Source organism: Phacochoerus africanus, chromosome 9 (assembly GCF_016906955.1).
Source record: "Phacochoerus africanus isolate WHEZ1 chromosome 9, ROS_Pafr_v1, whole genome shotgun sequence".
Taxonomy (NCBI): domain Eukaryota; kingdom Metazoa; phylum Chordata; class Mammalia; order Artiodactyla; family Suidae; genus Phacochoerus; species Phacochoerus africanus.
This window is the reverse complement of record NC_062552.1, coordinates 50,184,080-50,209,838: the sequence shown is the minus strand read 5'-3', so window position 1 is coordinate 50,209,838 and position 25,759 is coordinate 50,184,080. Positions and strand designations below refer to the sequence as shown.

The window sequence follows — 25,759 nt, the reverse complement described above, 5'->3', positions numbered from 1 at the left end:
GCTACTCCACCTGACACTTCAGTTACGAAGTCAAGATCTGGAGTTAATCTATGGCCTTCTCTAGGGCCATCAACAGAAGCCCACCCATCCTAGAATCCATGTAACCATCAGTGTTTCCATAGCAACGAAGTGCCAATGACTTACTTCTCTTAAGGCTTTATTCTCCACCCCCCACCCCCGCCCCAGCAAAGATGGGTTTATTGGGGAATAGCAATTTGGGGCTGCAACCATGGTGAACCATGTGCAAATCCCTGCACTGCAAGGGAAGAAGAAGAATGCTTTTATAGAGAAAAGGAAGTTAAGAGGGCTATAGCAAACAGACTATGCGGCTTTTCATTGGCTGAGTCCTTGCCAGGAAAGAAGAAGAGTCTTTCCTCTTCCTGTTGGGCTCTGCTATCCCTGCAGGGAGTGAGAACTTCCCCTTCTGGTCTCTCAATTCTATTTAACTGGGATTTAAATAGAACCATATCTTTTTCATCCCTTCAACAGGTGACAGACTCTTGTTTCCATATCAGTAGTATTGTGAGTAATGCTGCTAAAAACATGGATCGAAGATCTCTCTTTGAAACAGGGGGACGCCCTGGATGCACTGGGCCTGAAGCACAACTGCTGAGGCTGTATGCGGCCGGCTCGCTAGACCTGATTAAAAAGCTGCTCAACTCTGTGCCCCTGGAGAAGTGACCACGGACTGCAGCAGTCAGTGTCTGGCCCAGTTTGTTCCCGTGAGGTATGGGGAGCTGGAAGCAATGCCTGCCCACAGCCCTGTCAGTGTGTGACTCCTCTGAAAAGCACCATTTAATAAGGCTTTATTCTCAAGCTGCACTCCATCCTATGCCACCACTGATAATATTTTGATAACTGTGATGGCGTCACATGCCACGGATTATTAATCCCCCCACCCCAAGCATGGAGGTTTCCCTGTGCTTATCAAATATGCAAGAAACCCAATTCCAGAATCTTATTTTCAGAGCCTACCAATTGCTTTGTTAGTCAAGAAGCAATCGAAGGAGCTCCCATGGTGGCTCAGCGGATTAATAACCCAACTAGCATCCACGAGGAGGCAGGTTCCATCCTGGGCTTTGCTCAGTGAGTTAAGGATCCAGAGTTGCCACAAGCTGGGCTCCACTGTCTCTCCATCCTTCTACACCAAGGCTCGGGGTGACCTTGCTAAGTCCTGTTGTACTCCCTTCTGCAAGAAAAGGAGTGTCCTCTGTCTGGCCTAATACAATAATTAAGAGGGACCACCGAACGCAGCATCCTTCACCCTAACTACACAGAGAAGCAGCTGGTTAATAAACCCTCCCCAATAATTACGCTCTATATTAGAAGCCACCCCCACTTCACAGCAGTCAGCCCCGCAGGTGGGGAGATCTTGGGTCTCACCCTTAAGGTAGAATAGGGGCTCGGGGGAATTCCTGTTGTGGCTCAGTGGTTAACGAATCCGACTAGGAACCATGAGGTTTCAGGTTCAATCCCTGGCCTTGCTCAGTGGGTTAAGGATCCGGCGTTGACATGATCTGTGGTGTAGGGTGCAGATGCTGCTCAGATCCCACATGGCCACATTGCTATGCCTGTGGTGTAGGCAGGAGGCTATAGCTCCGATTAGACCCCTAGCCTGGGAACCTCCATATGCCGCAGGCGTGGCCCTAGAAAAAGACAAAAAAAAAAAAGAATGGGGGCTCGGGCTCGCTCTGAATATACACTAAGGAAAGAATGACCCCAGAGGCTGAAAGACAGGATGATAGCCAGGAGGCAGAAACCAAGGCTACATAAACAGTGCTGCCAGGACCATCCTTCCGGGAGCACAGGAGTCTGTCCTTCTCCTGGATTCCAAATTCTGCTCTAATAAAATCTGAAAGAAGAGTTTGGTGTTGAGCTCATAGCTATGAAATAGGGGACTTTGTAAGGTGAGGCCAGACACATTTACGAGCAGCTATTGCGTAAGGGGTTTGGGAACACAAAGATGAGTCAGACACAGCCCTACCCTTGAAAAGCTCACTTCCATGGGGCAAAACCAAAGCCTGGGTGTTCCCGACGTGGCTCAACAGTTAACAAACACACCTAGTAACCATGAGGACTCAGGTTCGATACCAGGCCTCGCTCAGTGGGCTAAAGATCCAGCGATGCCATGGGCTGTGGTGTAGGTTGCCACTTGAGGCTTAGATCTCACGTTGCTGTGGCTGTGGTGTAGGCCGGTGGCTACAGCTCCAATTTGACCCCTAGCCTGGGAACCTCCATATGCCTCAAGTGTGGTCCTAAGAGGAAAAAAAAAAAAAGGAAGAAGACCAAAAAAGCCCAAAGCTCCAACCATCATTCCCTAATTTGTCAGCCTGAGAAAAGTGTTGCCCTAGGGGCTCGAAGTCGTGGAATCCAGTCTCAGCTCTGCCACTCACTTGCTATGTGAAATGAACAAGACGCTTCATTTCGAGAAAACGATGTCCGAGACAGCTTGGGGTCCAGAGATGGAGGGAGAAAGCAATATTGCCTTCCCTGGGACCCACGCTTCAGAGGACCCAGCATATCACAAACAGACACACACAAACGAATGCATTCAAGATTACACGGGCCCTCTCTCCTTGGGACTCGGCCTGATGTAGCCCCCCCTGTTTCCTACTTTTCCTCTCATGAGTAATACAGCCCAGGGGCCAGGGGAACGTCCCTTCACAGCTCTGTCTGGGCCATGTCCTCAGAATAAACATGCCCACGTGAGTGCCACATGGCTGTGCACTGGGTCACTGTCAGCTGCTGGAGCTGGGCGCTACCTCCCTCCTGCAGGGGAGTAGAATCACCTTCCTAAGAGAAAAGGCTGGTTAGCACCTTAAATCCTTCCAGCATGAATGCAACTGATTCTGGCCTCAACCAGTGTCATGTCTCAGTTCTACCAAAAATTCATTTTTTGCTTGTTTTCCAGTTTGTGATTCTGGCATGGTATTTACAACAGCTGCCCATGGCAATCAGGGCATATTTTGTTAGGGGAACTAATTTATATTAACCTATATATACATAGAAGTCTTGACCTGATATAAATGGAGAGGGATATTAATTCTTTACTTTGGCAACCAGATGGGCATTGAACACTAGGACTGTGAATAGTTTTATTTTTATAAAAAGAATTTTGTAGGATTTAATTAAGTTTAAAAAAATAAATTTAAACCTTTCGACTTGATTTAAATGTTTGATGTGAAAAGTTAGTGTTCTCTAATTATAATTTGTATCCTCCTTTTAATTTTAATAGGTAATTTTGAATGTCAAAGAAAAATAACTGGAAATGACTATTAAGTAAATTTTTCAATTTTTAACAAGCAGGATTTTTATGAAAATATTTATGTTTCAGGAGTTCCTGTCATGGCGCAGTAGAAACGAATCTGACTAGGAACCATGAGGTTGCGGGTTCGATCCCTGGCCTTGCTCAGTGGGATAAGGATCTGGCGTTGCCGTGAGCTGTGGTGTAGGTTGCAGACGTGGCTCGGATCCCACGTTGCTGTGGCTCTGGTGTAGGCCGGTGGCTATAGCTCCAATTAGACCCCTAGCCTGGGAACCTCCATATGCTGAGGGAGTGGCCCCAGAAAAGGCAAAAAGACAAAAAAAAAAAAGACCAAAAAAAAGAAAATATTTGTTTTATACACTTTAAGTATAACTCAATTTATAATAACTTATATTAGCGTATAATAAAGTCCAAATTACGTGAAAAGTTAAGACAGGATAATTAGTGATTCTAATGAAATAAGGCAAGGAAAATTAATTTAAAAAATAAAATATTAGGAGTTACCACTGTGGTGTAGTGGGTTAATATCTGGGAGATAATTAGGGACAAGGATTATGTTGTATTCATAGGTCCACCCTTAAGTGACCAAGAATACAAGTAGAGAACCCCTTATATCTCAATATTTAAGAGATATAAGTCAAGCTGCAAACTGATAAGTATACTCTATTCTCCTTCCTTGACGTACAAGTTTTTATAATTACAAAACAAAAATATTTGCAAAGCTATGGTTTTTATGTGATTGAACAACCCTTCTGTGCTAATTTTTCCGTGTTAAAAGGCTCCCGGGCCCTGGCACATGGTGCCTGCTGGGCCTAGGGCGGTGGAGTGCCTGTGAGTCCAAACCCCACCCCCGCCCTGCTGCCCCTGCATAAACACCCTCTGTCAGGACGGCCCAGTCTAGAGAAACAGAGGCTGGAGCTGTGAGATCGCACGCGGGTTTATGCACCAACGGAGTGGCTGGGGGTGGGGAGGAGCACTGAGCAGAGAGAACTCAGGCCCCCCACTAATGGGGCAAGGGCTTTTTTATAGTTAGGGTTTTGTGTGAGAGGTCACAAAGTCTCAAGGAGAAAGGGGAAGAGGGCTTGGGAAACAGGGAAGGAGGATTTAGGCTATTAAATGTGGATTTTTCACGGTCCTTTTGGCTCTGTTCATTTTGAGATTTAAAGCTCCCTCAATAATCTTGGTTCTGGGGTCTTCATCCGTGCTGCAGTCTGTCTCCTGTGTGTTTGGGCATCTGGAGCCTGGGTGGGATCTTGAAGGCATGGCTGTTTTATATCCTCCATTTGGTCTTCTTCCTCCAGTTTATAGATACCACCTAACACCCTCCAGCATAACCTCCAGCCGACTCTCATCCCTCCAGAAATGCCTCTGGGCTTGTTCCTCCTGGTCAGGTGATGTTTAAAATGGATCCTAGTCTCAGTTGCATATTCATCCATTTACACTTGACATAGGCCACGGGTTCAAACAGGAAGCATCAGTGAAGTGTGAATTAATAAGGAAAAGATGACCATAATTACAGCCAATTTGCCTTGGGATGGCCATCACCCCATCTGTCAGCTCCATCTATCTGATCAAAAGGTCTCTAGTTCTTAACATACCCTTGCTAAAAAGATAAAATTTAGCCATCAAAGTCATTTTTGTCTGCTTCGTGATTATTATACACAGATAGGTTTCACTGAGCTCAGTTCCTGAACTACAGACTATGAAATTCACCTGTCATCTGGAGCCGGCCATGGGAAATTCTGGAGATCAAGGCTGGAAAATAAAGAGGCTCGTGCTGCTGAAGGTCAAGGTGAAGTAATCACTGGAGAAAGCCCATGCCAGATTCCCTCTTAACCTCTGTCCCTTGTGTGTCTCGGACTGGCGGAGAGTTTGCTCAGCATCACGAGCCCCTAAGCCCATTAAATGCACAGTGAGGGGGAGAAGCATGTGATTTCCTGTGATGTCTGTAGCTGACAGCCGCATTCTCTGGTGCCCGTGGGCAAGTGGATTGATATTGATTTTAAATGACCTTTGTCCATGACCTTGGGGCCTCCAGTGACAATCTGCCATGTGCAATAACCCTGTAGGCCTACTTAGGTGAGAAGCTCAGGCAGGCTGATGCCAAGAGACAGAGCTAAAGTGACAATCCTGAAATAGGGTGGAAACTGGGATTTCAGGGGGGTCAGCAGGAGCAGAGGTGGCCCTGGGAGCACTAAGCCCCCAGGAATTAAGGGGAAAACAAAACAAAACAAAACCAAGGAAGACTGGCCATCCAGATTCAGAGAATACACGTTTGGATCAATCTTATCCAGACGGTAGGGCTCTGGGAGACCCTGGTGACTCTATAGGATTCCCAGTGAAATCAGCCAAGGAGTTCCCACAGTAGTGCAACGGGATTGGCGGTGTCTCTGCACACCTGGACACAGGTTCAATGCCTGGCCCAGCACAGTGGGTTAAAGGATCCGTCATCACCATAGCTATGGTGTAGGTCCCAACTGCAGCTTGGAGCTGATCCCTGGTGGGACCTGCCTACACCACAGGGCAGCCAAAAAAGGAAAACAAAAAACAAACACACAAAAAATTTTAAAGCAGCAAGCATTGGAGAATATGGTGCCTGGGTGCAGTTTCAGGAAATAAAGTCAGCTGTGCAAGAGCAGAGTTCACCTTCAGAGCATGAAGACTGTGCATCCCAGCCTGTGAGAGGCAGAGACTACTAACTGCTCACCCCCCACCTCCAGGATTCATTCTCCCCTGCTTTAGCAACCAAGCTCTGATGGTAAATGGGGAAAGCAATGTGTTCAGTTATAAGACTATATTCCTAGCTTTTCTTGCAATGAGGTGTGGTCTTGTGACTAAGTTCTCACCAATAAAATTTAAGAAAAATGAGGGACAAGACTTGGAAGGCTGCTCAAAAGGTATTCTGCTTAGCTAGAAGGAGGCCCTTCAGCCCCCCGTCCTCCCAACCCTCACCTCTTTATTTTCTTTCTGTAGGCCTGGAACTTGGATGTATTGGCTGGAGCCCCAGCAGCCTTTTGTACCATGAGGCGACCTTGAGGTTGAAAACCATGCGCTGAAGATGCAGAGCTTGGGTTCCTAATGTTTGTGTTGCCATACAAACTCTAGACTTCCTGGCCACAAAATACTTTCAGATGAGAAAGAAATACCAGCCTCCTTAATGTTCCATAGACTTGATAAACATGTTTCATCCTCAGGGCTTTGCACTGGCTAGTAGCCCTCTGCCTGGAACACTCTACCCCCAGATGTTCATCCGGCTTGATCCCTTATTTCCTTCAGCTCTCTAGTGAAAAAGTGCTAAGAACCTAAGCCACTAAGGCCTTCTCTGACCACAGTTTATAATAGCATCCACAACCCCCACTGTTCCTTAGAACCTCCTACCTTCCATCACACCACACATGTTTTCCTTGTCCATTTGTTTCCTGCATCCCTCCAATGGAAAGTAATCATCATAAGGGCAGAGGTTTGGGCTCTTCTATGACTGCTGTACCTCTTGTGCCTAGAACAGTGCCTGACACAGAGAATGCACTCAGTAAAGATTTGGTGAATGAGGAGTTCCCGTTGTGGTGCAGTGGAAACGAATCTAACTAGTATCCATGAGGACACAGGTTCAATCACTGGCCTCACACAGTGAGTCAGGGATCTGGTGTTGCTCTGAGCTGTGGTGTAGGCTGCAGGCGTGGCTTGGATTCTATGTTGCTGCGGCCGTAGTGTAGGCTGGCAGCTGCAGCTCCAATTCAACCCCTAGCCTAGGAACTTCCATATGCTGAGGGTGCAGCCCTAAAAAGCGAAGAAAAAAAAAAAAAAGATTTGGTGACTAGATGGATGGATGGATGGATGGAGGGAGGGAGGGAGGGAGGGATGAATAGCGTGATCTGATGGGCTGACTCTGCAGGCTCAGTCATCCTCTCAGGTCATGGTGTGGGTTCCATCAGGCCAAGATGAGCCGCTGGGCATCCTCTTCCACTGTGGTCACCAGGAACCAGGCTGGGATGGGGGTTGCCTGTGTTCAGTGGGAAGGGCAGAGGAGTTGGGGCAGGGCCCACTTCCCTGACCCTGGTAAGCTTGCAAGGGGAGAACAGCTAGCCCCTGGCCCTTTTCCTGCCTTCTCATAGTTCAGATGTGTGCACCCATGACCTGGGGGCTCAGCCTAAGGTTCATAGTGTGCTGACACAGTTATAGGGTGCTTAAGCCACGTCAGCATCCCATGTACATCCATCAGTCCACTCCCCAAATTACTGGATGTGAGGGGTACTGTGATGGCTGAATTTATGTGTCCACTTGGCTGAGCCATGGTACCCAGATACTTGGTCAAACATTAGTTGAGAAGTTGCTGTGAAAGTATTTTTCAGATGAGATGAACATTTAAGTCAGAACTTTGGCTAAAGCAGATTGTCTCCATAATATGGTGGGCTTCATCTAATTAGTTGATGGTTTTAAGAGATAAAAAGCCTGCTCTCCCTGAAAGAAGGGAGGATTCTGCCGCAGATGGCTTTCAGACTCAAATTGCAACTCCTCCCTGGGTCTGGAGTCGGCTGGCCCGCCCTGCAGATTTTGGAGTTGCTGGCCTCCACAACCACATGAACCAATTCATTCCTTAAAATCAATGTCTTTCTATAGACACGCAGTCTATTGATTCTGTTTCTCTGGAGGACCCTAATATAGGTGGCAACCTTTTTCCAGATTCCAGGGACTACTGGGAGGCCTGGGATGTCTGATAAGAAAGTCCCACGTGGACTCTCAGCCTCATTAATAAAACCCAGAAAACTTGAAGTTCCCTCGTGGTTAAGGATCCAATGTCATTGAAGGGACTTAGGTCACTGCTATGGCATGGGTTCAGTCTCTGGCTGGGGAACTTCAGCATGCCATGGATATGGCAAAAAAACAAAATCGAAAACCGAAAACCAAGAACCAAAACTAGAAGACAAATCAGTGAGGGTCTGCCCAGGAAATGGTACACGCGGTGACCCACTGGCTCAACCCAAGAACACAAGGAGACACTGCACACTCACAGCGGGCTGGGCTCAGAGCATAAAGACAGAGCGATGGCTTTAATACTGAACGAAGAGCCAGGGCTACCGCCACAGAGGGGACCCTGGTCCTCCCAGGGAGCTGGAGGGTGGTGCTCAAGGCTTTGTTTCCAGGAGAACAGAGAGCACGTCACGCCGGCGAGAGGGCGGGCAGCACTTTTCCCGTACACTGGCCAAAGCCAACGCGGTAACCGTCCCCCTGGCAGTGCCCTGCAACAGAGGAGGACAGGGGTCAGCCGCGAAGCCACTGGGCTCAGGAGAACCAAAGCCCAAGTCAACACAGTGCCGGTCAGCACATGGCTGGACTCCAGGCAGGAAGGCAGAATGACAGAATATATTTTCTTTTCTTTTTTTTTTTCTTTCTCTTTTGTCTTTTCTAGGGCCGCTCCCACAGCATATGGAGGTTCCCAGGCTAGGGGTCTAATCGGAGCCATAGCCACCGGCCTACGCCAGAGCCACAGCAACGCGGGATCCGAGCCGCGTCTGCAACCTACACCACAGCTCATGGCAACGCTGGATCCTTAACCCACTGAGCGAGGCCAGGGATCGAACCCGCAACCTCATGGTTCCTAGATGGATTCATTAACCACTGTGCCATGAAGGGAACTCTGACAGAATATATTTTCAACAAACAACCCCCCACCGCAGCAGCTGGGCGGAACTGCAGGAGCACCGAGATGGAACTCTAGGCTCTCCTTGTAGTCAGGGACCCTCAGAAGCACTGCAAGGGTGGCTCCATGGCCTTCTTCCTTGAGAGCTGCAAACACGTATTTGGGGGGGTCCTCCTCTCCACCCATCCCCCAGAGCTGGGGGCTCCATCAGTCACAGCTCCTTCCTGCACTGGGTTATAGCTGTGTGGCCTCGACCAGCAAACAGCACCTGCTGAGGTCCAGAGTACAGACGCACAAGTACACTTTCCACCTGGTAGGAACGGCGGCCACTTCCTTCCCACTTTACAGCTGGAAGGCAGATGGCCCGGATGGGGCGTCTCAAGCTCAGTAGTAGCGACCTTTTGAGCCAGATGATTCATTCTCATGAGAGGCCGTCCTGTGCACTTAGGATGTTTAGCAGCATCTCTGGCCGCAATGCAGGGACAACCTAAATTGTCCCTCGATGTTGCCAAATGTCCCCCAAGATGCTCTGGTTGAGACCACTGGCCCAGAGGGAAAAGCAGTGACCCTCTGCACTCAGCTGAGGACGAAGCCCAGGATCTCCCCAGCCCCAGGCGGATGTTCTCCAGTCTGAAGAAGAGATGCTGGGGGCAGGTGCATTCAGACAGGGACAGAGGACCCCGAGAAGCCAGAGCACAAGGAAAGTCTGCACCCAAGTCAGAGCGTGTCACTGAGCCCTGAGCAGAGGGGATAACCAGTTCCCCAACCTTCTGGGCTGGGCTCCATCAACCATGGAAATAGAAGGAAACATTCACTCAACTCCTCTGAAATATTCTCTGAAACATTCGCTCGTCGTGCTGATCTTACTGGCCCTTCCGTGGAAACTGACCCTCTGCCCTACTCACCACTCCATCCCACCACTAGGAATGAGAATCCATAGAGACAGCTTCCCAGAATGCCAGGCCTGCAAGCACACGGGGATGCACCCCTCACCTCCCAAAGGAGGAGACCCCGAGGTCCAGAGACAGGGGCCAGTCCCAGCTGAGTCAGTGGCAGAGCCGGGCCTGAAACCAGGGCTGCCAGGCAGTCCTGACTATCTTATGTGACTAAATGAAGCTACAGGAAAATGGGAAAGAAAATGGAAGGGCTTGCAATTGTAGGGAAGCGAAGTGATACACTTTGCCTCCCAGGGGAGTTGGCTGCATTCCAGGGCTGTGTGATTCAGACCCAGCGATTTGACCTCTCTGGACCTCCGAGGGTCCAACTATACATGGGAATTAAATGTGGCAGTGCAGGTTAAGTGCCGTGCGTGGTACCTAGCACACAGTAGGTTGTGGTGTTAGTATTGTCTTCAAACTGGCTCTTTGTGTCTTAGTTAAAGATTACTGGTAAATAGCCTTAGGCTAGACTTCTGGGTCTAGGTGGATATGAGTCGATACACGAACTCTTTGCTTCTCTTACATTCCTAAGGAAATAGTCAAAGCAATATCAGCATAACAGAAAAGTCTGCTGCAATGCTAGAAACAAGCCAGGAATTTCTAAAAGAGATGGCACTTGTGCTGGGCCTTAGAAGACATGGAGGATTAAGAACGGTGGGAGCTGGAGTTCCTGTTGTGGCTCAGTGGTAATGAATCTGACCAGTATCCATGAGGATGCAGGTTCGATCTCTGGCCTCCTCGCTCAGTGGGTTAAGGATCTGGTGTTGCCATGACCTATGGTGTAGGTCACAGACGTGGCTCGGATCCTGTGTTGCTGCGGCTGTGTCATAGGCCAGGGGCTGTAGCTCCAGTTTGACCCCTAGCCTGGGAACCCCAGTGTGGCACTAGTGACAGGTGTGGCCCTAAAAGACAAAAAGAAAAAAGGGCATGGACCCTGGAGCTCAACCACCTCAGTTCAAATCCTCGTTTCTATGCAACCTCATGGTTCCTAGCCAGATTCATCTCTGCTGCACCACGACAGGAACTCCTAAGTTAAATGTTAATAAAAAGGAAAAAGGGATTTCATACTGGAGAGTATCCCTGACAAACTCTAGGGAGTCACCAGAGCCGAGACTTGAACACTCTGCTCCCCTGTGGGAAGGAGGACATGTGGGGAAGTGGATGGGGGTGGGGGGTCAGCGTGCCCATTGTGTCCCTTTGCTGAGATCACCAGCGTTGTGCCCTCACCTGCCATGACCCCTCTGGGTCCCTCTTTCTGAAAGCCACACTGGGCTTCCATGGCTCTTTTCCAGCCCTCCTCCTGCTCCTCTGATGGCACCCGCTCAGATGCCACCTTATCACCTCCCTGCTCTCAGCACTGGTGACTGACTGCTCTCCAAATTGGTTCCTAACCCCTGGAAATGTAATAGAGGATTCGGAAGTGCCACCAGCAGCCAATACATGCAGCTCTTCCTATAGATGAGACACTGTGCTGAGTGCATTACATGTAATAGACCTCATCTTCCTTACAAAGAAGGTTCTCTGACTAATAACCCTTAGAACATGGGTTCGATCCTTGGACTCGCTCAGTGGGTTAAGGATCCGACGTTGCCGTGAGCTGTGGTGTAAGTCGCAGACATAGCTCAGCTTCCCTGTTGCTGTGGCTGTGGTGTAGGCTGGCAGCTGTAGCTCACATTCGACCCCTGGTATGGGAACCTCCATATGCCATGGGTGTGGCCCTAAAAAGCAAAAAAAAAAAAAAAAAATTTAACTTAGACCTCTTCTACTGCCGAATTATAATCTTTATTCTTGTGCCAGGGAATTCCACCAATCTATTCCCATTTCCCTCTTCTCTTGCCAACATGGGCTTCTTCAGATCCAAGGAACTGGCTTTCTCTAGCTTCTCTGCCTGGCCTCCCCAGATCCTTCTGGAGCAAAGCCCTGTATACAAACTACACGTCAGTGACCCTCGCAGCCTCCTGGCTCCTTTTTCCCACCTTCCCTGGCTCAAATGCCAAGAACACTTGCGCATCCCATCTGCCTAAGTACCGATCTCATTTCTTCTGGGCCCTGGCCAGCTGCCGGGTCCAGCTTAGTTGGGAGCCTCTATTACAGTGACAAGAGAAAGCTGAAGCCATGATTTTCTCCTCTCCCATCCCATCTGCTTCCTTCCTTTTCTCAAACCAAAACTTCAAGAAATGCTTTCACTTGGAGTTCTCGTCGTGGCACAGTGGTTAACCATGCGGAACCATGAGGTTGCAGGTTTGATCCCTGGCTTCGCTCAGTGGGTTAAGGATCCAGTGTTGCCATGAGCTGTGCTGTAGGTCACAGACACGGCTTAGATCTTGCGTTGCTGTGGCTCTGGCGTAGGCCAGTGGGTACAGCTCCGATTAGACCCCTAGCCTGGGAATCTCCATATGCCGCGGGAGCGGCTCAAGAAAAGGCAAAAAAAAAAAAAAAAGAAAAAGAAAAAAGAAAGAAAGAAAGAAATGCTTTCACTCAACCCATAGGACCATGACCGAGGGCCTGCAGTAGGTCCGACAAGCACGAGAGGAACTCTGGAACAAAGCTGGCAAGGGAATCCAAAGACCCAGACTACATCCTGGCTTCATCCGTGTGTGACTTTCGGCCAGTAACCTACCTCCTATCAACCTATATTTTCTACTCTGTAAAATCAGGGCAATGATCTTATGCAAGGGCTACTGTGAGGACAAAACAAAATAAAGGAAGTAGACACGGGTGGCCCCTGCAGATATTCCATAACTGTTAGTTAAACTGGCATTAGAAAGGGTATCACAAGGCTGTAGAAAGAGGAAAGGCAAAACGAGTACCTATTGGTTAATGCTGGGTATCATTTGCTGCTGTCTTGAGCTCTGCTTGCGTTTTCTCTACCAAATCCACTTCATTTAATCAACCTACCAGGAGTTCCCGTTGTGGCTCAGCAGGTTAGGAACCTGACTAGTACCCATGAGGTTGCGGGTTCGATCCTTGGCCTCGCCCAATGGGTTAAGGATTTGGCGTTGCCATGAGCTGTGGTGTAGGTCGCAGACGCGGCTTGGATCCCACGTTGCTGTGGCTGTGGTGTAGACTGGCAGCTATAGCTCTGATTCAACCCCTAGCCTGGGAACTTTCATATGCTGAGGGTGGGGCCCTAAAAGACAGAAAAAAAAAAAAGATGAGGAAACTGAGCGTCGGAAAGGTTAAATAACTTGAGGATGGTCACAGGGCAAAGGGGACCTGGGGGTCCCACATGAGTCTGTGTGACTGTGAATCACGTGCTGCTGACCATGGCGGTGCCTCCATCTCCAGCAATAATACATGGGGGGCAGAAGAGCCCCCCGAGATGTAAGGGGTGCCCTAACCTCCTCAGAACGGGCTGCTGAGAAATCTCAGTCACTAACTCAGGCCCAGGGTCACAGGACTCGAGGTCATAGGGCACAGGGTCCCTGTACTGCCATGTGCAGAGCAATGGGAACCTGACATTATTTTATAATTTCTCTCAAGCAGAAGGGAGACAAAACAGGACCTCTGTGGTCTTTTTGGTCCAGGGAGACTCAGGTTTTGTTTTGTTTTTTCTTTTTCTTTTTACAGGTGCACCTGCAGCACATGGACGTTTCCAGGCTAAGGGTCAAATCGGAGATGCAGCTGCCGGCCTACACCACAGCCACAGACACATGGGATCTGAATCACATCTGCAACCACCACCACAGCTCAGGCCAATGCCAGATCCTTAACCTACTGAGCGAGGCCAGGGATCGAACTGGCATCCTCACAGAGACAACAGTGTGTTCTTAACCCGCTGAGCCACAACAGGAACTCTGAGGCTCAGATTTAAAGTTCCAGGCAGCCAGGCCTAGGACACAGGCCAGAACAAGCAGACACAGACTTGGGGAATGTGGCCGTGGGAACGAGGTGGAACAGATGGCCTCCTGGCCAGACAGTGAAGACGGTGCCGCAGGCGAGGAGGAGACATAGCCCGCAGGCCTCAGAGCCCTCACCTGTTATGATGACTTCATCCCCGTCCAGCAGAAACTTCCTGGTCTGTCCATTCCCCAGCTCTATGGCCTTCGTTCCCCTCCATGACAGCTCCAGCATGGAGCCAAAGCTTTCTGGCTCCTTCACAGCAGGAAAAGGAAAGCATCATTCGTATTCACATAATGATGAGCATGAGAAATCCGGTGGGGATGGTGCTTATCAGGGCACCGGGAAGGGGCAGGAGACCCCTGGCACTCAGAGACCCCGCGTTGGCCTGCCTGCTCTGCTCACTTCATTCAGCACTCAGAGCGGGGCTGGACCAGCACGCCCCGGCCGCTGCCCGCTCTGGAGGCTGCAGCTCACCCAGATATAGTTATGCCTGACCCCTCCCCCTGGGAAGAGACTTCCCATCAGAAAGAGCTCGCAGTCATGACCTTGCAGGAGGTGCTGCTACATGCACCACCTCTAGTCATCGCCAAGGGCTGGGCGTGGGGGCACCTCATCCTGGGCAGGTGCAGTGTGAGATGGTGACGACCAGACACTGTGGCGGTTTCCTGACCCTCCCCAAGCAGATAGACGCAGCCTCCAAGCCCTGTATCAGGCTCTTTTGAAATACGGAGAAGAAGCCCACTCTGTACCCAGAGATGGGGGAAGCTCTGGGTAGGACAGAGGGTAAGATACACCTGCCTCAGTATGGAATTCCTTCTCGAGGAAGATCTGAGGGCCCTTCTGTCTCTGTGGGGAATATGGGTGCTCCAGGTGGGCAGCCCCCAGGGCCATTAGATACTCACCGGCCCGCTGATGGTTCCAGAACCCAAGAGGTCCCCAGGCTGCAGGTTGCAGCCATTGACAGAGTGGTGAGTGAGCTGCTGCAACATCGTCCAGTACATGTACTGCAGGCGAAGGACAGAGGTGAGGACAGGCAGAGGGCAGGGGGCTTCCCCCAGGGCCCGGGAGGCAGCCCGCACAGCCCACCCCACTCACTTGGCCCTCCTGGGCTCTCCAGCCTCTAACACAAGGACGAGCTGTCCTCCCACCGTTACCCAGGGCCCTTTTCCACCTCTCTCCCCGCCCCCTCACCAGCTACAGCCCCAGCACCTTTGCCCCTTCCAGCCCTCCCCTAACCCACCTTCTCCAAGAAGCCCCCCGGAGCAGTGACCTCACTTCTCAGACCCTCTATCTACAACGTGCCCGTCTGTCCATACTTACACCCTGTCCTGCCACTGCCCCTGAGCCCTAAGTTGACAAGGCCTGGGTTCTCATCACAGCAGAAGTTTCCCATGAGCAGAGACCTCACTTGCATTCTCCCACTATGGGCCTTGGAACAGACATGGGGCTATGGGGCCGAAGGATGCAGACAGGACGTCAGAGCAGGTTGAGGAATGAAGGCGCGCTAAGGGAGGTGGGGCTGTGGGGGAAGGGGGCCAAGGACCGCATGCCCAACAAGAGGCTCAGAGGCTGCACGCCTGTGCCCCTCCAAGTCCACAGCTTCTCAGGCCTGCCACTCCTGGAGCTGCACATCCAGACAAAGGAAACCTTAGAAATGGATGCCTGCCCAAGAGCCCTCCCCCATGGAGGCACCTTTATTCCTTCTTAGCAACCTAATGCACCCAGAAATAAATCAGGAGACTAAAGGCAATACGAATACATTGATTTAGAGGGTGTTCAAATGGTCAACAGGCATGTGACAAGGTGCCCCGATGCACTGGTCTTTAGGGAGATGCAAGCTGAAATCGTAATCCCCCAGAACGGCTGAAATGAAAAGGCCAACAACATCACGGGGACCAGCTGAAATGCTCCTGTGTTGCTAGGGGAGTATAAACTGGAACAAGCACTTTGGAAAAGTATATGGAAGTTCTCCTTGGCTGAGTATGGATATATATCCTCTATGACCCAGCAATTCTATTCCTGGATATCTACCCAACAAACATGCATGTACATGCACCAAAAGACATGGACTAGAATGTTCACAGTAACTGTACCAAAAAAGTGGAGACTACCCAAATGCCCATCAAGAGTAGAATGGAAAAATCCACTGTGGAACATTTATACAGTGAACACAACACAAAAGCAAGAATAATGAACTATCACTGCAAACAGAAACACAATTTAAAACAAAAGAAGCCAGACAGAAAAGAATATGTAACATATGATTCCGGTTGTTTTTTTTTTTTTTGCCATTTCTTGGGCTGCTCCCACGGCATATGGAGGTTCCCAGGCCAGGGGTCAAATCGGGGCTGTAGCCACCGGGCCTACGCCAGAGCCACAGCAACGAGGGATCTGAGCCGCACCTGCAACCTACACCACAGCTCAGGGCAACGCCGGATCTTTAACCCACTGAGCAAGGTCAGGGATCAAACCCACAACCTCATGGTTCTTAGTCAGATTCGTTAACCACTGAGCCACGACAGGAACTCCCATATGATTCCATTTTTATAAAAATTTTAAAACAGAAAAAAATGAATGTCAGGAGAGAGGTTCCCCTTGATGGGGACAGTGATGATGTGACTGGAAGGGGGCACTAAGGGGAGGCTAAGATCCTGGAAATTACCCTTCTCTTGATCTGGGTGCTGGTTGCAGAGAGATGTTGCTTTTATGAGAATTCATCAAGCTGTACACTTTCAATCTGTGCATTATCATTTTTATTTATTTTACTTTTGTCTTTTTAGGGCAGCACCCATGGCATATAGAGGTTCCCAGGTTAGGGGTTGAATCGGAGCTACGGCTGCCAGCCTACACCACAGCCACAGCAACGCTGGATCTGAGACGCATCTGTGACCTACACCACAGCTCATGGCAATGCCAGATCCTTAACCCACTGAGCAAGGCCAGGGATTGAACTTACATCCTCGTGGATACTAGTCAGGTTTGTTACTGCTGGGCCAAAACTGGAACTCCCTATTTTTGTGTTTGCTTCAATTACAAAAATAAGTCACTGATCAATCCAGCCCACAGCAGGACAAGAGAAACCAGAGATTAGACCCTTACAGGAATATCTATTATTCTTCAAGAAAACCATTGGCCATGTCCATGCAGCCTCCATTTAGTGAGGTCTCTGTGACCTCCTGGCCTCTTTGGAAAGAAAAAAAGCCATGGAAGCTCTAGGTCCACATGCTGACCCATCATTATATCCCCAAATGGGTGCTATTCCCCTAGTCCTGCCAGGAAGAAAGATCTCCTTCCCTCACCTCCAAAAGCACAGTTTGCCCAGCTTCAAAGCTTACCTTAAAGTTGGACCTGCATATGGTAGCTGCTTGGCTCATTCCTTCTCCTGTTGTGAAGACAAGTAACACCGACAGAGAGACTTAATTCCATTAAATAAGGAAGACGGGAAATCCACCTTATAAGGTGAGCTCTTTTGTGACTTAAGCTTCCCATTGTCTAATGTGATTCCACCTAAAAAGTCCATGAGACAATATGCTCATAGGATATCAGGGCTAAGAGGCTTCCAGAGAAAGAGCTGGTCCAGGGAGGGCAAATAGATGCACACAAGACACCACTTTCTCCTCCCACACCCACGGCAGACAGTGCGATTTGATCACGGTACTGGTTTCCTCCGAGGTCAGATGTGACGTCAGAATCCCTTAACACAATGCTCCCGGAAGCCAGTAGTCAACGGGGGATAGTGTGTAAGGTGAAACTTCTTGCCATACCCCTCAGAGCCCCTTGGACAGCTGGGGCCATCTGTCCCCTGCCACACTCCTCCAATGATGGACAATTCCTACTATACAATTTACTTCAACAATAGTTATTAAACAAGTACACACCTACTACCCACGAGGTACCAGGCCACTGCTGTACCACTTCTGAACAGTGCTAATAATCAGAAAGCGCTTCTACTGCCCCATAACTGGCCTTCCTCCCTTGGCCCTGGCTTCCCTTCTGAGGCTGCATGCAACAGGTGTACTTCTCGACATCATGAAGGCTCAGGGTCCCCCCAGCCTGCCCCACCCAGATCCTAACTCAGAACATGAGAACTCCATGCTCAGGACTGGTATGGGATCTTGAAAACCATCCCTGCCCTGGGTCCTCCCTCTTCTATCTCTTTCTACATCTCCAGATATTTCTTCATCTTCTTCTTCTTTTTTTTTTTTTTTGTCTCCTTAGGGCCACACCCATGGCATATGGAAGTTCCCAGGCTAGAGGTCCGATCGAAGCTGAGGCCACTGGTCTATGCCACAGCCACACCAACGTGCGATCCGAGCCACGTCTGTGACCAACACCACAGTTCGTGGCAATGCTGGATCCTTAACCCACTGAGTGAGGCCAGGGATCAAACCCACATCCTCATGGATGCTAGTTGGGGTTCATTAACCACTGAGCCAGGACGGGAACTCCTGTACCTCTTGATCATCTTATCCCTTCCCCTAGAAGCTTCCAGGCAGGCAGGGTGGAAATTAGCATTTGTGGCAGGAAAGGACACTAGCCTAGAGCTTGTGACTCTTGATCGTAGTCTCAGCCTCACCATCAACCAGCTATGGGACTCTGGGGTGAATCCCTTTTTCCTCTCTGAGCCTCACTTTCTCAATGGGTAACATGAAGGAGTGGGGCAGCAGTCTTCCAGGGGTGCTACGGCACTTCCTAGCAGCCCTTTCCTGCATACTGCGTCCTGCTCCTGCGCTTGGCAGCTACTTCCTCCTGGCAGACACGGAGCCTGCTGCCAGGATCACCTCCATGAAGGGCGGAGCCCCTAGAATGTACAGTGGGAAAGCCCCAGAGAGCCTGGGGTATCTAAACAGGACAAAAGGAGAAGAAAATCTGGGAAGAAAAGAGACTGGACAGAGTGTGGCCTGGAGGGTCTGTGGGCATCCCCCAGCCCCGGGTGCTCCCACCAGGAATGGAAAATGACACCTGATACCTCTCAGGCACAGGCACTGTTCCAGACCTTGACATGAATCCACTCACCTTAACCCATCACAGTTATACCATGAAGTCAATGCCATCCATATCTGTTTACAGACGACAAACTGGCACAGACAGATTCAGGAATGTGCCCAAAGTTGGGCAGGGGCAGAATTAAGACTCAAACCCCAGCTGTGGCCTGCACGGCCAGGCTCTTTACCACTAATGCTCCGCTGGCCTATTAATTAACGCAGTGTAGTCAAGCGGCCTCGGGGGACGTGGGCCCTGCCTACCAGGTGCCCAGGGCTGACCCAGGTCAACGTTGGGTGTGCTGGCTGTGGGGCCCCAGAGGGCAGGGCCGGGCCAGCGAGGACTGGCTTTCAAACGTGCCCTGGATGAAATGTGCCACCCAAGGGGAGCAGAGGCTGGCAGGCTCTGGGTGGGGAAGCTGGAGAGGGGATTCAAGCAGAGGGTGGAGGCCCCAGACTCCATGGTTTCTGGTCCTCAGAGCTGAGAGCCCGGTGACATGAGGCTAATGCCACATGGGCCCAGTGTGGCTCCCTTTGAGCACAAGGATGTCCCTTCCCCTCCACTCTCCTTTACACGAACCCCACGTTCTCCCAGGGCATGGAAGGTGACACCCTCTCATCCCCACCCCCAGGAGCTCAGGAGCCACATACCCACCAAGTACTTGGGCACATGGGCCCTCTGGCCCCTGTCGCACCCTGCGATCCCAAAACAGTACCTTTCAGGGCGACAGAGAGGTTGATGTCGAACATGTAGGGCTGGTCGTGGCGGAGATATGGCAGGGGCTTGGGGTCCTGAGAGGGCGGAGCAGAGCACAGAGTCATAGGCAGGCGGGCTGAGCTGGCCCAGGCCGGGCCTGCAGCAGAGCCACGGTGCTCAGGCACAGAGGACCTGAGGATGAAGAGGCCACTCCTCTCCAGGGACCAGCACTGTGTCCCGGGGCAATGAGGGCTGAGGGTGGTCAAATGAGCTGGGCTCTGGGAAAGAAGCCAAGGAAGGGGCGGCAGCAGGTCAAAGGTACAGAAGCCGCATCAGAGAGGTCCCCCAAAGCTGAAGGAGCATGCTGGGGAAGTGGGGGATGGTGGGAAGGTGGGGACAGTGGGAAGGTGGGGACAGTGGGAAGGGGGACAGTGGGAAGGTGGGGACAGTGGGAAGGTGGGGAGAGTGAGAAGGTGGGAACAGTGGGAAGGGGGACAGTGGGAAGGTGAGGACTGTGGGAAAGTGGGGACAGTGGGAAGGTGGGGACAGTGGGAAGGGGGACAGTGGGAAGGTGGGGACAGTGGGAAGGTGGGGAGAGTGAGAAGGTGGGAACAGTGGGAAGGGGGACAGTGGGAAGGTGAGGACTGTGGGAAAGTGGGGACAGTGGGAAGGTGGGGACAGTGGGAAGGTGGGAACAGGGGAAAGGTGGGGAGAGTGAGAAGGTGGGGACAGTGGGTAGGGGGACAGTGGGAAGATGGGGACAGTGGGAAGGGGGACAGTGGGAAGGTGGGGACAGTGGGAAGGGGGACAGTGAGAAGGTGGGGACAGTGGGAAGGTGGGGACAGTGGGAAGGGGGACAGTGGGAAGGTGGGGACAGTGGGAAGGGGGACAGTGAGAAGGTGGGGACAGTGGGAAGGGGGACAATGGGAAGGTGGGGACAGTGGGAAGGGGGACAGTGGGAAGGTGGGAACAGGGGAAAGGTGGGGAGAGTGAGAAGGTGAGGACAGTGGGAAGGTGGGGACAGTGGGAAGGTCAGAGATGGGGGAAAAAGCAAGGCCTGTGGGAAAGGCCGGGGCAGCAGAAAGGGATGGTGGCTGGCAGGGACAGGCCCCAGCTGTGGAGGCAGATTCGACAGCCAGGCCAGAAGGTCGGCACCTTGGCCAAAAGCACTGTTTTCCCAAAGAGCAATATGTGAATCACTAGTGATACATGAGATAACATAGGGTGATTTGTTTTTTTTTTTTTTTTTGTCTTTTGCCATTTCTTGGGCTGCTCCTGCAGCATATGGAGGTTCCCAGGCTAGGGGTCAAATCGGAACTGTAGCCACCGGCCTACACCAGAGCCACAGCAACGTGGGATCCGAGCTGCATCTGCAACTTACACCACAGCTCACAGCAACACTGGATCCTTAACCCACTGAGCAAGGCCAGGGATCGAACCCACAACCTCATGGTTCCTAGTTGGATTCGTTAACCACTGAGCCATGGCGGGAACTCCTGATTTGGTTTTAATAGCTCTCTTTCTTTTTAGGTTGAACTTGGTGGCAAGTGATGCCAATGGGAGATAAAGTTCCTTTTCTAAATACGCTGTTAGAATTTTCAAATGGAAGCTGGAGTTCCCGCCGTGGTGCAGCGGAAACGAATCCGACTAGGAACCATGAGGTTGCGGGTTCGATCCCTAGCCTTGCTCAGTGGGTTAAGGATCCGGCATTACTGTGAGCTGTGGTGTAGTTCGCAGATGCGGCTCAGATCTGGCGCTGCTGTGGCTGTGGTGTAGGCCAGCAGCTGTAGCTCCAATTAGACCCCTAGCCTGGGAACCTCCATATGCCACGAGTGCAGCCCTAAAAATTTTAGCAAAAAAAAAAAAAAAAAAAAAGTCTTCAAATGGAAGCTGCTTTCAGGCATTAAAGAAATAAGAGTTCAGAATTGGCAAGAGCCGTGAAAGTTGCATGTAATGGTATTCAGGAAAGGCTGGCGTAAAGAGAGATGGAGCCCAGAGAGCCCTGGCAATGGTACAGGGGTGCCTGTGAACGGAGAGCTGGAACAGGGATGGAGCCTGGAGGGGACGAGCAGGGGGTGCAGCAGCGGGCCAGACGGTCCCTGCGGGGGTGGGCTGCAGAAGAAGGCACAGGTGGGGGCTCACCAAGGAGGGAAGAAGGGACATGTCTCAGCGACTGAACACGATGGCTGTGCAGGAGTGGTCAAGGAGGGAGCAAGGGGACAAGCATGAGAGGCCTGCGGGAGCTTCATGGGGAACTGGTCTGCAAGGACCTTGAGCACAGCTCCGTGAGACGGAGGCAGGGCTGAGAGGTGTCCAGGAACACGGGCGGGTGGCCTGGGTGAGGGAGCCTTGTGTGTTGGGGCGGGAGGGGGCGTGGGGGGAGGCCAAGAGCAAGGTAAGAAGTTCAGGGGAGGGGTGGGAGGAGGGGCAGAGGCTGAGCGCTCAGCTAGGGCTGCCCTCTTGGCTGTTGGAGCATCCTGGGACTCTGGGAGACATGGGGGAACAGGGACAGGTCATGTCAGAAGCCAGGGGGAGTGACTGCCTAGGAAGAGTAGGGGGATGCCAAGGGGTCCACGCTGAAGAGGGCACAGGGCCACAGGCAACCACCAAGGTCACAGGGCACAGTGGCGAGACCACTGGCGGTGACCGGGTAAAGGCAGCTGCCAGGTTGCAATGGACTGAGGCATGAGGGCTGAGGCTGAGACGCCCCTGGATGGTGGCATGGGCATAGGAGGCTCTGGACCAGGACTCCTGGCTGCCTGACTCCACACTGCAATCTATCGGTTGGGCTCCAGGGGGCACCATTGCAGAGAACACAACCTAGGGACCTGGGAAGTTGTGCCTTGTGGTGATTCTGGCAGGGACCTCTTCTGCCAACTGGCCAGTTCTTCTGGCCTCAGAGCATTCTGAAGTTTACAAAATTCCACGCTTTCCTCCAAGAACCATGCAGGGGGCACGGAAAGCACAAGGTAGAATGATTGATGCCATGCCTGCTTAGAGACCCCCAGCATGAGGCCATGATGGGGCCCAGAGCTTACCCTCCAGACCCTCTCCATGCCTGGTGGGCAAACAGCCTCGGGGTCAGAGGGGCCTGGGTTTGGGACTTCCTGCACAGGGTATGCTTACCTGCTCTGGGTTGGGCACAGCAAAGGGCATGAGGGCATCCATGGGCACCACCCATGGGGATATGGTGGTTCCAAAACTCTTCCCGAGGAATGGCCCAAGAGGGACATACTCCCACTTCTGAATGTCTCGAGCTACAGGAGAAGGGCGGGGAAGGGCTTACAAACGCTGACCGGGTCTTGTGCCAAGTCCCTCCTCGCCTTGACCAAGGGGCACAGATGCTCAGCACAGCATGCCCCCACCCCTGGTGCTCAGGCCCCAACTAGGCTGGCAGCCCCAGGTCCAAGGACATAGGTGCTTTGAGGTCGCTGTGCCAGGTTGCAGCAAAGAGAAAGATGGTCCAAGGGCAGGCAGCACAGCTTCTTCCCCTGAAGGGCTGGAAGCTCATCCTTATACCTGAGGTGACACTTCCTGGGACTCACGGCCCCATCTTCCTCTGTATATGGCCTCAGGGTTGAGACAGGCTCAGAAACAGGGCTGCTTGTTTGAAATTTCAGCTCCGCAACTAGCTGAAATCTCTGTGCCTCATTCCTCGCCTATAAAAGGGGAGTAATAATAAGACCCGGGCCAAGCAGGGACTCAGGAGAAGAGTCCACGTGGGGTGTTCAGCACAGAGCCTGGAGCATAACAGCTCAGAAACGTTAGCTGGGACATCCAGTCTTATCCTTATTCAACTTACAAGAAACTTGGAGCTCAGAGCTGGGAAGTCTGTTTGATACCCAAGCCTGAGCTCTCAGCCACTGTACCACCTGCTGCCTTTGTGTGGCACCAGGCCCAGGCAACCATCCCTGGCATCTGTGAAAGTGTCCCAGGTACCCAGCCTTCCCCCAGAGCAGCGTGTGCACAGGAAACAGCTCCGGGAAGCCCAGCGCCCCGTAATTACCACTCCAGTCGTTCATGAGGACCATTCCAAAAATGTGCTCGTGGGCCTTGGAGATGGGGATGGGCTCTCCAAGTCTGTTCCCAGGGCCTACAAAGAAAGCCTGACATGGGGGGAAGCTGATGAGAATCTGGCTCTGACCTGCTGCCCCAGGTCACTTCCCTGGAGGGCAAAGGTCAGGCAGTTCCAAACAGTAGCCGGGGACCTGGACAGCCACCGGGGCCTGGCAAGGCTACAAATCCACCATATTTCCAACATCCTAAAGGACCCCTGAGTGGACAGATAGCCACCCTGGGAAGCGGTGAGCAGCTGTATGCCAGTGCCTCCTGAGGCCCCCTCACGGCCCCTGAGCACCGGCCCCTGCATCGACCTCCCCCCACGCCTCTGCTCCTTCCCCTCCATCCGGTTCTCACTCTGCATTTTAAGCTTTGACAGCTACACAAGCCTTGTGTTTGTGTTATGAAAAATGAAAAGGCTGCCTCCATGATGCAGCCAAGAGAGTCTGTCAGGGCAAACCCCACACCCCACCCCTCACCCACGGCCTCTGAGGAAACACCATCAACATAAAATCACAAGAAACACTGAGTTAGCAAATACAGACAGATTGCTCCCAGGGGAAAATCCAGGGTTAAGGAGTTCCCTTCGTGGCTCAGTGGTTAACGAATCCAACTAGGAACCATGAGGTTGCGGGTTCAATCCCTGGCCTTGCTCAGTGAGTTAAGGATCCGGCGTTGCCGTGAGCTGTGGTGTAGGTTGCAGACAAGGCTCAAATCCCGCATTGCTGTGGCTCTGGTGTAGGCCGGTGGCTACAGCTCCTATTTGACCCCTCGCCTGGGAACCTCCATATGCCGCAAGAGCGGCCCAAGAAATGGCAAACACACACACACACACACACACAAAAATCCAGGGTTAAGTTCCTGCCAGCCTCTGGTCCCAACATTTGCATCAATGAATCAGTACACAGCCTGGCTTTATGTGTGTTTCTATTTAAGGACACTTCTTTCAACATACCAGGCCAACCTTGGTGATATTTCAGGTTTAGGTCCAGAGCACTGCAGTTAAGCAAAGATCTCAATAAAGTGAGGTTTGCCAGTGCTTATAAAAATTATGTTTAGGAGTTCCCCTTGTGCTCAGGGTTAAAAACTAGTATCCATGAGGATTTGGGTTTGAGCCCTGGTCTCGCTCAGTAGGTTAAGGATCCAGCGCTGCCGTGAGCTGTGGTGTTGGTCTCAGATGCAGCTCAGATCTGGCCTTGCTGTGACCGTGGTGTAGGCCGGCAGCTGCAGCTCTGATTTGACCCCTAGCCTGGAAATTTCCATATGTCACAAGTGCGGCCCTAAAAGGCCCTAAAAAGAAAAAAAAGAAAAAAAAAAAAAGACCACTGATCTTAGATCGCCATGATAGATACAATAATGATGAAAAAGTTTGAAATATTAGAAGAATTACCAAAATGTGACACAGAGACACGGCGTGGGCAAATGCTAGCATCAACAGACTTTGCTTGACGAGGGGTTGCCACAAACCTTCAATATGTGAAAAATGCAACATCTGCAAAGCACAGCATAGCAAGGTGCAGGAAGACGAGGTCGGCCTGCATGTTGTTAATTCGTGATCATGAACTCATGGCCACGGGCACTATCAGGTCCCAAATACAGCTTATCCAGTGCACACCTTTTCTCCACTGGGCACATCACAACTTTCTTGTCCTTAGGAACACCACACGGCAAAAAGCACGTCAACAAAAAGCACAAAATTCAAAATAACATGGCCCTGAAAAGACACTTGTTTGCATGATAGCGGTTGAAATATAAAGGCAGAGCATGGCCTTGCTCAACCTCAGGTGGGAACATGTAAATCAAATTTTTTGCCAGTCCATGTGTATCCTTGAATGACCCCCCAAAACTCTGAGAATATTGATTTCCGGGTTACAAACTGACTGCGAGTAGGTGAATTCACAAATACAGAATCCGTGCCTAGTGAGGATGGACAGTACTTCTGAAGCCAGAGCTGTCACTGATGTGGCTGAGACAGGGGAACAGCCCATTGCCCAGGGCTGCCATCCCAGAGAGATCTCCTGCCCTAACGTGTATACAGACCCCAGGCCAATAAAACACCAAGACCCAGCTTACCATTTCCAACTCCATGTCCAAGAGTTTGCAGGCACCATACACAGGAGGCTTAGCTAGAACAGCATCAGAAAAAGGGGCTGTAGTGAGTGCCAGGCATGGAACTTGGTATGTGGGGACACAGAGCTGAGCACGGCAGGGCCTGGACTCTGGAGGCACTTACAGTCATCGGGGCGCATCTGTCCCATGGGCCTGCGGATTGGGGTGCCAGACACCACGACAGAGGAGGCACGGCCATGGTAGGCCACCGGTAGATGCAGCCTGATG

The 25,759-nt window shown here is 51.4% G+C and overlaps 1 protein-coding gene across 1 annotated transcript in view; it reads right to left on the bottom strand.

Moving 5' to 3' along the window:
• Positions 1-8,281: 8,281 nt before the first annotated feature.
• FAH (fumarylacetoacetate hydrolase) overlaps positions 8,282-25,759 on the bottom strand; it is a 40,079-nt gene continuing 22,601 nt past the window's right edge. Inside the window, exons 6-14 of the mRNA XM_047795697.1 lie at positions 25,656-25,753; positions 25,496-25,548; positions 23,370-23,469; positions 22,490-22,620; positions 19,383-19,458; positions 17,020-17,066; positions 14,587-14,688; positions 13,819-13,936; positions 8,282-8,502 (exon numbers count right to left, since the gene is read on the bottom strand). Coding sequence (XP_047651653.1) covers positions 8,423-8,502; positions 13,819-13,936; positions 14,587-14,688; positions 17,020-17,066; positions 19,383-19,458; positions 22,490-22,620; positions 23,370-23,469; positions 25,496-25,548; positions 25,656-25,753 — 805 coding nt within the window. The 3' untranslated portion in view covers positions 8,282-8,422. The remainder of the gene's footprint in view (positions 8,503-13,818; positions 13,937-14,586; positions 14,689-17,019; positions 17,067-19,382; positions 19,459-22,489; positions 22,621-23,369; positions 23,470-25,495; positions 25,549-25,655; positions 25,754-25,759) is intronic.